Below are 12,388 nucleotides of genomic sequence, written 5' to 3' on the forward strand. Positions count from 1 at the left end.
CAGTGTCTTGCTCTGCTGCCCAGGCTGGAGTGCAGTGACATGATCTCAGCTCACTGCAACCTCTGCCTCCCAGGTTAAAGCGATTCTCGCCTCTCAGCCTCGAGTACTTGGGACTACAGGCACCCGCCACCATGCTGGACTGATATTTTTGTATTTTTAGTAGAGACATGGTTTCACCACCTTGCCCAGGATTGTCTCAATCTCCTGAGCTCAGACAATCCGCCCGCCTCAGCTTGCCAAAGTGCTGCTAGGATTACAGGTGTAACCCACCGCGCCTGACCTATTTTTTTTTTTTTTCTAAGAGACAGAATCACTGTGTCACCCAGGCTTTAGTGCAGTGGTGTCATCATAACTCACTGCAGCCTCAACCTCCTGATTCAGGTGATCCTCCTGCCTCAAGCCTCTAAGTAGTTGGGACTACAAACATATGCCACCATGCCCAGTTAATTTTTAAAAGAATTATAGAGATGCATCTTGTTGTGTTGCCCAGGCTGGTCCTGAACTCCTGGGCTCAAGTGATTCTTCCACTTCAGCCTCCCAAAGTGCTGGGATTATAGGCAAGAGCTACCACACCCAACCAATAATGCTTTCCTGAAGAGGATATTTGAGTGTGGGCAGAGCTTGAGGGACTCCAGTGCAAGGAGACCACCGACTGGGGTGTCTCCTCCCGTCTTCCATGGTGGTGGGTTCCAGTCTACCCCAGAGACCTTTCCTCATGAAGTAGCACTGCTGAACGTGCCAGTCACACGCAGACAGAACTGGTCTAGGATGGGCTTTGGGTCTCACCCCAGCATATCTGCTTTGCATTGGGATTGGCTGGACTCAGGATCCACTCAGGATATTTTGGCAACTATTTAGGAGGTGTGAAGCAGCCATCTATGATGTCCATCCATTCATTCATTCATTCATCCCACTGACATGCACTGAGTGGCCACTGTGGGCCGGACAGTAGGGTTGCGGCTGGTATCTAGGGTGTGGGGGTGTGGGGTCTGGTCCCGACCACAGAAAGCTGACAGTGCGTTGGAACATCTGGCCGTAGACAAGTGATCCCCATTGCTAAGGGGACAAAAGCTGGAGTCAAAGCCGTGTGGTCCCCAAGAGCCTTTTCCCTGAGGCCTGGGGAAGCGTGGGTTCCGCATTCTCCACTTCACTGCACCTGCCCCAGGGTTTCCAGCAGAGGAGGCAGTGCCAGACAGTGAGGAGTGAGAGATCTTGGTGCATCTCAGAAGCTGAGAGGGGCTGGAGGGGAGACGGGCCGAACAGCGGAGGACTTCCTTCCTTAGGAAGGAAGTCGAGGAATCTGGATGTTCTTCTGAGCCCAATGGGAAGTTACTGAGGGTGTTAAATGGGGAGGTGACATGACCAGCCCGCCGTTCCATATTAATCTCAGCAGCTTCTGCTTGGAGATGAGATTAATAGCTGGGGCTAGGGCTGGAGTCAAGGAGTTGGTTGGGGATGAGGTGAGAGATGCTAGTGGCTAGACTGGTCCCGTGTGGGAGGCTGCAGAGAGAAGGCAGAATCCTGTTACAAAGCCTGTTACAACTCCTTGCTGCTGGACATGACCCCCTGTAACCTCTTTGAAATGAGACAGCCACCATCCAATGCTCCCCTACTGCCTGTAAGACTGAGAATGGAAGGTTCTCGCCCTTAGAGAATTCAGTCAAGAATGCACAAAAAATGAAGCAGCAACAAGGAATTTAAATAATCTCAAACACCATTGGAGACAGTAGCAGAGTTTCCCAAGGTCACACGTGATGCATTGTCAGGTGGAATCGGTAGACAGGGCCTGCCGCTGGTGGGGACCAGGTTCTCGGCAGCCCTCCGTGCCGCTGTTGGCTTCTCACCACCTGCACAGTGACTGGAAACACCCAGTCTTTCCTCCCCTCCTTGCCTGATGCAGGACCTGTGCTGTGCCTGCTTCCAGAAGCCCTTCCTCTATCCAGACAGGGGCTTTCCATGTCAAGCTCAGTCTAAAGAAAGCACTGAGGAAAGACCCGATTTGCTGAGTGTTGGGGAGGTTGGCGTTTGCAGAGAAGGAACCAGATTAAGTAACTTTACATCTCAGCTCTTTACCTTCTCAGAAAAGCAATAAAATGATAGACACGTCGCCGAGAAAGGACCTTACCAGAATTACTCTAGTATGCCATATCATTCAGAGAGGGAGATGGAGGCCTAGAGGAAGAAAACTCTGCCCTGCTCAGTGTGTGGAAACCTGCCTGGCTCCTGTGGGTGCTTGATGCACATTTGTGGAGCGCCTTTCATCCTGTAATTCCCTCATCTCACTGGGTCCATTTCCATTTTCTTGAACATTTTTAAAGTTCAGTAGTCAAAAGGATAAATGATATTCTCAGAGTAGTGAAATTATTGGAAAGCATGGTGGAAGGATGGGTATTTTCTTTTATTTTCATGGATTTGTTTATTTTTGGAGATAGGGTCTTGTTTTGTCACCAGGCTGGAGTGCAGTGATGGGTCTTGGCTCACTGCAACCTATGCCTCCCAGGTCGAAGTGATTCTCCTGCCTCAGTCTCTGGAGTAGCTGGGACCACAGGCGTGTGCCCCCATGTCCAGCTAATTTTTTTGTATTTTAGTAGAGGTGTGGTTTCACCATGTTGCCCAAGCTGGTCTCAAACTTCTGAGCTCAGGGAATCCACCTGCCTTGGCCTCCAAAAGTGCTGGGATTACGGGCATGAGCCACCATATCTGACATTTCCCTTTATTTTAATGTGGAGGGGAGAACCAGTGGGTAAAAGTCTTAGGTACCACCTAAGGAAATACACCTTCGGATCAGAAAAGAAAATGGTCATTTGAACAGGGAATGAGGCTCCCATCATAGCCATGAGGGCATGCGCTTGTAAGTACCCTCAGAAACCATGACAAGGCCAGGGGTGGGGTGTGCGGTGAGGGCAGGTGTCTCCAGGACCCAGTTCTCCTTGGCACTAGAGTCTTTTAATCCTCCTCTGAGTTGGATCTTGTTCCCACCAGGGAGGTTGAGAGGTTGGCCTGTTCTTTCCATATTAATTTCCTCTTTGGTCATCAGACTGATCGCATGCTGACACTGCTGTGTAATTTACAAAGCATATCGGTGCATGTTGTGGGCCAGCCCGGGATGGGAGCCGGTCACGTCATTGATGGTGCATGTGTTGGGGAGGGGTGGTCCGGTAAGCCTGGGCTGCGTTGGTGCTTGTGCAGCAGGGGTGGGGAAAGCGCTAGCCATGGAAGATGCATTGCTCCTGGGTGGGAGGTGGGCTGGTAGAGCCCCTGTGTTCCCCATTCACCTGGCAGCCTCCACCCACGAGGATTCTGTCATGTTCACTATTGGCTCTACTTCTTCTGGCCTCTCTTAGTGGCTGCTGTGGGGCCATTTCTCTCCCAGACTTAATTTCATGGGAGCTACTGTAATAGGAGCAAAATCCCCAGGGTGTGGGGTTTGTACTGCAGACTGGCTCCAAGGGGAGTCTGCAGGAAAGAAGGGGCTTTGATATCTTTGCCCATCTACATCACGGGCGTCTACAGCCTGAGCATTTCCCTGGGTCTCAGTGAGAGGGACAGCAGCTATGGGATTTCCTCCTCTTTTCCCATTTACAATAAAACCCTACTATGGAAACATCGTATGTGCATGTACCCTGTGCACTTCTGCAGACGGTGGGCCATGTCTAGTTAAACCCAGCCTACCCTGCTCCGGCTGTTCCCCGAGAGGATTACAAGAGAGGTTGGAGACCCACCTGGATGCTCTGACCTCACTCATACTGTGTACTCCAGCTAGGGTAACAAGCCATTGTTCCGTTCGCATAGGACTGAGTGGATTCCCAGATGCAGGATGTTCAATGCTGAAACCAGGACAGGTCCAGGCAAATTGGGTTGCTTGGTACTCTGCCTTGGTACTCTGCCTTGGCTGTTCTTCCTCCAGGCCTGCCACCCCATTGGAGTTTTGAGTCCAGATTTCTAGAATATGCTGCACACTGAGGGAGCCTGTCGCAGGATGGGGGGCAGGGGGTGGAGAGTGAGACAACTTCTTTTCTTTTTCTTCTCCTGTTCCTTTTCCAACGCACGAGTTGCCAGTCTTCACTGTGGCCAGCAGGGGAGCCTCCAGTGGCCAGCACTGTATTTCCGTATGCATTTGGTCCTGGCCCTAGGAACAGAGCTTTTGCCATCTTAATTTGTCATCTCAAAGTGCATGACCTCAAACTTGAGGCTCCCCGCAGCACCTCACACTCAGCTGACCGACTGCAGCAGAGCATTCCCTTCTGGTCATGTGTAAAGAACATCCATGGCTCCTGCACAAGACTGTTGCTTTGTAGTTGGCAAATGAGCAGAAGCGTCCCCCTCCCTGCAGCTGATGTGTGTACCTGGGACAGTTCCCATCCAAGTTCACATGACATCAGTGTTGGGATTCCATGTGTCTCGACTTAGGAATCTTGGCACTGAAAGCAGGGGCTTAGGAGCAACAGAATCACACTTGTCCTGGAAGGAACGAGGAGGGGGGCTATTCATTTGGCTTCCAGGGACTCATTTCACTGGTGTTGGTTTGTTTTCTGATGTGAAATGGAACAGGGACAGATCTTTAAAGTTAGCGGAGTCAATTCCACAAACAAAGCTTTTCGTCTTTTCTGAAGAGCTTTTCGTAGAAATCAGCCTTGCAATTGGCACTGCAGCCTTCCAGCCACCTAACACGTTTACCCACTGGCCTTTTGAAGCAAACAAGTATTTAGGAGCTGACAGGACAGAGTCACTTTTTCCCCCTTTTCCTTTACCTTGAAATTGTTCCTAGCCACAGGGCTGGCCACGCCTCACAGGCCAAAAATCTACTCCGATGCAGTATGCAGTGACAGATGAGTTTAGTAAGGAGTAATGCAAGTCACCAAATCCAAGAGAATGAAAAAAAAAAAAAATTCACCCTGTTGCGTGAACGCAAGTATTCTCCAGGCTCTGCGTCTCTGGATATGCGTCTTTCAGAACCTGCAGGCGTGTGGCCTGCCCTCCACCTACGTGGGAATGCATGTTGGATTTACATCCCATTACATCGCTTCCAGAAAGACGGCATCTCTGTTGGATGCCCATGAAGCTTATACTGAGTAAATATTGACAAAGTAGTCTAAAGAGCAAACACTTTGACATTTGTAAGGTCCACTGGAAGGTCTTGTATATATTTATACAGCAGGTATGAGCACCGCATACCAATTTTCCTGAACTTGTTCTGACATAATTCTGCATGGAGAGCGTGTGTGCGCAGGTAGCTGTGAACGGCAGAGTGTTCACATGGGGGACGGGGCTGGGGGCTGCGTGGTAGCCGGTCAAGGTGTCGCCTCTCAACTGGAACGAACCCACACCTATCCCTGTCAGTAAACTTACCTCTAAGCTTTTCTGAGACCTGCTTTTCCAGAAGGAAGAAAGAAAAAAAAAAGCCATAAAATCTTGTTTTTCATTTATTACAATGAATGCACTTTCTTTTTACTTGGTAAAAATTTTATTGATGCTTTTATACTTTATATTTATTAAAGATTGAGCCTCAAAAATGTAATGAGTAAAAAATGCTTGCTTAATTTAAATTGTGAATCTGTCTGTTAAGAAATGCATTAGGGGTAGGAGAAGCATAAGACATATTAATTGACAGACAGGAACTGCTGTCTCTGAGGTTGATACAAGTAATTTATTACTTTAGAAATGAATGCCACCTCCAGAATGTGCTTCATTAATTTCAAATTTAGTTTTAATTTCAAGCTGTTGCCCCTTGAGAAGAATAAGGTGGCAAATTATGTTTGAAGAGCAGATTTTTTTTTTTTTTTTTGCTCCAAAGAAACACCACATTTTAACTATTTAATTTTACAAATAAATGTACCCATCTGGGTTGCTGTGTTTTCCTGAGAGCCCAGAACATATTCCAGGTAAGATCAACACGTACTAATGCTTTTTTTTTCTTTCTCTCCTTCTCCCTCTCTCTCTTCATTCCATCCCACCTGTCTCTCGTTCATACCTGTTATCATGGCAGCGTATGTTTCCGAAGAGTTAAAGGCTGCTGCCCTGGTGGACGAAGGTTTAGACCCCGAGGAGCACACGGCAGATGGAGAGCCCTCGGCCAAGTACATGTGCCCGGAGAAGGAGCTCACCAGGGCCTGCCCCAGCTACCAGAACTCCCCGGCCGCCGAGTTTTCTAGCCACGAAATGGACAGCGAGTCACACATCAGTGAGACCAGTGACCGAATGGCTGACTTTGAAAGTGGCTCCATCAAGAACGAAGAGGAGACCAAGGAGGTCACAGTCCCCTTGGAAGACACGACCGTGTCGGATAGCCTGGAGCAGATGAAGGCCGTGTACAACAACTTTCTCTCCAACTCCTACTGGTCCAACCTCAACCTCAACCTGCACCAGCCCTCCTCGGAGAAGAACAATGGCAGCAGCAGCAGCAGCAGTAGCAGCAGCAGCAGCTGTGGCAGCGGGAGCTTCGACTGGCACCAGAGCGCCATGGCTAAGACCCTGCAGCAGGTGTCGCAGAGCCGCATGCTCCCGGAGCCCAGCCTCTTCAGCACCGTGCAGCTGTACCGGCAGAGCAGCAAGCTCTACGGCTCCATCTTCACGGGGGCCAGCAAGTTCCGCTGTAAGGACTGTAGCGCCGCCTATGACACCCTGGTGGAGTTGACGGTGCATATGAACGAGACGGGCCATTATCGGGACGACAACCATGAGACCGATAACAACAACCCCAAGCGCTGGTCCAAGCCTCGCAAACGCTCCTTGCTGGAAATGGAAGGGAAGGAAGACGCCCAGAAGGTGCTGAAGTGCATGTACTGTGGTCACTCCTTTGAGTCCCTGCAGGATTTGAGTGTCCATATGATCAAAACAAAACACTACCAAAAAGTGCCTCTGAAGGAACCCGTCACTCCTGTCGCCGCCAAAATCATCCCTGCCGCTCGGAAGAAAGCTTCCCTGGAGCTGGAGCTCCCCAGCTCCCCGGATTCCACAGGTGGAACCCCCAAAGCCACCATCTTGGACACCAACGATGCCCTTCAGAAGAACTCCAACCCCTACATCACGCCAAATAACCGATACGGCCACCAGAACGGGGCCAGCTACGCGTGGCACTTTGAGGCCCGGAAGTCGCAGATCCTGAAGTGCATGGAGTGTGGGAGCTCACACGACACCCTGCAGGAGCTCACAGCCCACATGATGGTCACCGGCCACTTCATCAAGGTCACCAACTCGGCCATGAAGAAGGGGAAACCCATTGTGGAGACGCCAGTCACGCCTACCATCACAACCCTGCTGGACGAGAAGGTCCAGTCCGTGCCCCTGGCGGCCACCACCTTCACGTCCCCCTCCAGCACACCCGCCAGCATCTCCCCAAAACTGAATGTGGAGGTCAAGAAGGAAGTCGACAAGGAGAAAACGGTCACCGACGAGAAATCCAGGCAAAAGGACAAGCCTGGTGAAGAAGAGGAGAAGTGCGACATCTCTTCCAAATACCATTACTTGACTGAAAATGACCTAGAAGAGAGTCCCAAGGGAGGGCTCGATATCCTCAAATCCCTGGAAAACACAGTAACATCTGCAATCAACAAGGCCCAGAACGGCACTCCTAGCTGGGGGGGCTACCCCAGCATCCACGCCGCCTACCAACTTCCCAACATGATGAAACTGTCCCTGGGTTCGTCGGGGAAGAGCATGCCCCTGAAACCCATGTTTGGCAACAGTGACATTGTCTCCCCGACGAAAAACCAGACCCTGGTCTCTCCGCCCAGCAGCCAGACCTCCCCCATGCCCAAGACAAACTTCCATGCCATGGAGGAGCTGGTGAAAAAGGTCACTGAGAAAGTTGCCAAAGTGGAGGAGAAGATGAAGGAGCCAGATGGGAAGCTGTCCCCGCCCAAGCGGGCCACCCCCTCCCCATGCAGCAGCGAGGTCGGGGAGCCCATCAAGATGGAGGCGTCCAGTGACGGGGGCTTCCGAAGCCAGGAGAGCAGCCCCAGCCCCCCACGGGATGGGTGCAAGGACGGGAGCCCCCTGGCCGAGCCGGTGGAAAACGGCAAGGAGTTGGTGAAGCCCCTGGCCAGCAGCTTGAGCGGCAGCACGGCCATCATCACCGACCACCCACCCGAACAGCCTTTTGTTAACCCTTTGAGCGCCCTGCAGTCAGTCATGAACATTCACCTGGGCAAGGCCGCCAAGCCCTCCCTGCCTGCCCTGGACCCCATGAGCATGCTTTTCAAGATGAGCAACAGCCTGGCGGAGAAGGCCGCCGTGGCCACCCCGCCGCCCCTGCAGTCCAAGAAGGCAGACCACCTTGACCGCTATTTCTACCACGTCAACAATGACCAGCCCATAGACTTGACAAAAGGGAAGAGTGACAAAGCCTGCTCCTTGGGTTCAGTGCTTCTGTCACCCACGTCCACAGCCCCGGCAACCTCCTCATCCACGGTGACAACGGCAAAGACATCTGCCGTCGTATCATTCATGTCAAACTCGCCGCTACGCGAGAATGCCTTGTCAGATATATCCGATATGCTGAAGAACTTGACAGAGAGCCACACGTCAAAATCCTCCACTCCTTCCAGCATCTCCGAGAAGTCTGACATTGACGGGGCCACTCTGGAGGAGGCTGAGGAGTCGACGCCTGCCCAGAAGAGGAAGGGCCGCCAGTCAAACTGGAACCCCCAGCACCTCCTGATCCTCCAGGCCCAGTTTGCCGCCAGCCTCCGGCAGACCTCGGAAGGAAAGTACATCATGTCAGACCTGAGCCCCCAGGAGCGGATGCATATCTCCAGGTTCACTGGACTGTCCATGACCACCATCAGCCACTGGCTGGCCAACGTGAAATACCAGCTTCGAAGGACAGGTGGAACAAAGTTCCTCAAAAACCTGGACACTGGCCACCCTGTCTTCTTTTGTAACGACTGTGCGTCCCAAATCAGGACTCCTTCGACGTACATCAGTCACCTAGAGTCACACCTAGGCTTCCGGCTACGGGACTTATCCAAACTGTCCACTGAACAGATAAACAATCAGATAGCACAAACCAAGTCACCATCAGAAAAAATGGTGACGTCCTCCCCTGAGGAGGACCTGGGGACCTCCTATCAGTGCAAACTTTGCAATCGGACCTTTGCCAGCAAGCACGCTGTTAAACTCCACCTTAGCAAAACACACGGGAAATCTCCGGAAGACCACCTTCTGTATGTCTCTGAGTTAGAGAAGCAGTAGCATTTGCTTTTGATAGAAAGGACTGCAGTTTGCTTTGAGGGAAACTGTGGAAGGCACCTTCAGGCCCCCTCTGACTTGTTGATCTTGGCACATGTTCTTATTTTAACTGCAGAGAATCACTCTGGGCTGGACTGTTTTGTATAACTGTACAGTGTTTAATAGAGGTGCATAATCAGCTGTTGTTACTGGTAAAATATGAAGGTTAAAATGCAGTGGTAAGTGTTTGGAACTTTGTGTAAATGGGATTTAGTTGTGAGCATCCTCCGATGCTTCAAGCTGCATGCATTAACAGACAGTTTAATTAAGCATTTATAACGAAATCAGGCACACTTTTTCCACGAGACTCGAGTGTGCCGGCATCCCTCACCTTTCATCTTTAGCCCTCTGAGTACTTTGAAGCACTTTTGCATTAATTTGGTTAAAAAATAAAATGAAATAATAATAATGTATGAAGCTCTGTTTTTTAAACTCCTTACCAGCTTAGTTATAATGAATAATATGAACCTCCATTTATGCAGGTCTGCAGGGGTATAACACGCCTTGAAATTTAAAAGAATATTATTTTCACATTGAAACATAGATGTATATATTGTATAGATTTCAGACTCTCTTATGAAACAAATGTGATTGTGGTTAAATGACCCTTTTTTCTTGCATTTATAGCAACAGTGTTTTATGCACCTGCTATGCTCTGGGCATAAGCTGTGCCTATGTATAGTGTATATTTCTTTTTTTTTTTTTAAGGTCTATGGGTTTTGTTTTTTACACGCAAACATTGTAAATTATACAGAAGAATACCACAGATAGCATTTATAAAGTATACAGAAACATTATCTGAAAGCAAAGTATGATAGTTTGTTTTGCTATACAGTACATCTATATTGATAGAGGTTCATGTTTAAATTATACATATTTATTAGCATCATATTATCATTTGTTTTGAGCAGTCTGAATAAACGAGACCGGGCAAAACATCCCTGGCAGGCATAACTATTTTGCACATGATTTTTAAAGGTATTTATTAGAAATCAAAGAACGCTCAAAATAAACTCAGTGCTCAAAGGGTTAAGTCTATTTGAAAAGGTTAAAAAAAAAGAACAAAAAAAAAAAGAGAGAGAACTTGTACTGTATTTCCTAAACATTGATAAAGCCTTTAAAATGTTTGTACTGTAATACTTTGCTTAAAAGTCATGAGGCATTCTGTGATCCAACCTCCTTCACTTATTTATAAGCCCTCTTGGTTGCTATTCCATATTGTAGGAAGCCTTTCTATTTCAATTGGTAACTTTCTGTTTTGTTCTTCCTAATTATTCTCCCAAGATCCCACACTGCAGCTTTATCTTTAGGCTTATGAAAGGTAACCCGTGGTTACCGGCTCTCCAAGTGATTCTGTTCTTCTCCATTTTTGGCAGTTAATTTGCAGAAGTAACTGACAGCTGACACCATATGAGAACCTTTGTATAAAATATTGGCATGTAAACAGCACAGACACCGTAACACACTCTGTGCCCTGTTTGGTTGTTGACAATGAAGCACCATTATGTGACTCTTCCTATAACCCTTTTTTCTACGGCAGCATTAAAATCGTCTTTTTGCTATAATTTTGTGTTGCGTTCACAATTATGTCTGAAATGTGCTACGACTAACGAGCACATTAAAATTAAATTGTATGCGATCTGTTTAGGACGGAGCTGGTTGCTGCGGCTGCCAGGTGCTGGCAGTCGGAAGCTGTGCGTAAATCAGGGGGAGTTTCAGTGAACTTTGGCGTTTGGAGAGCAGGGAGCACTTAACTCAGAGGCGGCTTGAATAGAATCTGCACCGGGAATAAGCATTCACAAGAAAGGAAGACATGCCTTTAGAATTAGATGCTCAGTGCAGAAGGGACATGGCCCGACCCCTAGGATCAGAGCTTCCGGTCACACCTGGTGACCTGCACAGGGGGGTTGCTGGGGTTTGATCTCCTTTCTGGATGCACGGGGGTCACAGGGGTCAGGGCCAAGTGGGGCAGACGGATTTTGGGGTCCCAGATTCTCCCCCCGGTGTTAAAACAGCCACAGAAACAGAACCAAGTGGGGTAGATGGACTTTGGGGTCCCAGATTCTCCTGTGTTAAAACAGCCACGGCTAAGCAGGCAGGGGGCTTGTGGGAGGAGACTGAACCCATCCAGGGGAGGAGGGGGAGAACATTTATATGATAATCACATGCTTTTATTAGCCCCGGCAAATCATGCCAACAAAACGCTGGGAACATCATGTAAAATTGTAAAATACCTTTATTACTATATTCAAACTACTCTCACAGTTATGCGGAATCATAGCTCCTAACCTAGAATTATACAAATGAGAGATGTATTACATCCATGTAATACATAAAACACCTCAACTTAAAAAAAAAAAAACCCCTTTTATTAAAAATTTAAATTAAGCCCTTTCAGAGATGTTCGGCAACACGCCTACGGTTTTTCCGCTCGTCCCCGCCCCTTTTTCTCAAGAGAGTCCAAATTTTTCTGTCTACTCTATTTTCTCTCGGCATTCCATCTTTCTCTGGGTTTTTAGGGGGAAACTCACTACAATTTAAAATGAGTTTTTTTGGCATATAGAGTGCTATGCTAGCTCAGCTCTTGCCTTAGGGTGTGGCACACAGGTGGGTTTTGTGGACAGGCAGGGAAGAAGGCAGGTTCCCCTCCTGGTCCAGGGCCTGCCCCAGGCCCTGTCTTCTCCATGGCCGGCCCTGGTTCTTTAATGACCCATTCTTTGTCCCACTGACCTTTACCTGGGAGGAGCTGATGGACACATAGGTCTCCCTCCGGGACCGGCTCCCCGAAGAATGTGGCTCAGGGGATAGACACATCCTCCCTCCCCTGCCTTCTGCATCTTCACATCCTGGAGCCCAGATTTCCACTCTTGAATTTTTCACAGGTTAAATATAGCATCGGTTTATTAGAATCCAAAGTCCTGCATCTAACAGATTAAACTGACAACACTTCCATCACCACCAGGGCCCATGTGGCTTGAAGGGAGATGGGATTTGTACGAGTGACGGAGGAACCCCGCTCTTGACAGTTTGGGAGAAGGACTCAACACACTCTGCCCATCTCCTCCTCACCCCACTTTCGGGATCATCTTTCCAATTTGGGGGTCAGAGTGAGGATTGACAAGCCAAGGTAGGTCACCGGTTCTCTCGCTCGTTTGGCACC

General features: G+C 49.0%; 1 protein-coding gene across 1 annotated transcript in view; it reads left to right on the forward strand.

Annotated features, from left to right (window-relative positions):
- Window positions 1-10,793, forward strand: part of TSHZ3 (teashirt zinc finger homeobox 3) — a 76,068-nt gene extending 65,275 nt beyond the window's left edge. Inside the window, exon 2 of the mRNA XM_017499876.2 lies at window positions 5,987-10,793. Within this exon, the coding sequence (XP_017355365.1) occupies window positions 5,987-9,192 (3,206 nt within the window). The 3' untranslated portion in view covers window positions 9,193-10,793. The remainder of the gene's footprint in view (window positions 1-5,986) is intronic.
- The last annotated feature ends 1,595 nt before the right edge of the window (window positions 10,794-12,388 follow it).

The sequence above is a fragment of the Cebus imitator genome, unplaced genomic scaffold (assembly GCF_001604975.1).
Source record: "Cebus imitator isolate Cc_AM_T3 unplaced genomic scaffold, Cebus_imitator-1.0 Scaffold261, whole genome shotgun sequence".
Classification (NCBI taxonomy): Eukaryota; Metazoa; Chordata; class Mammalia; order Primates; family Cebidae; genus Cebus; species Cebus imitator.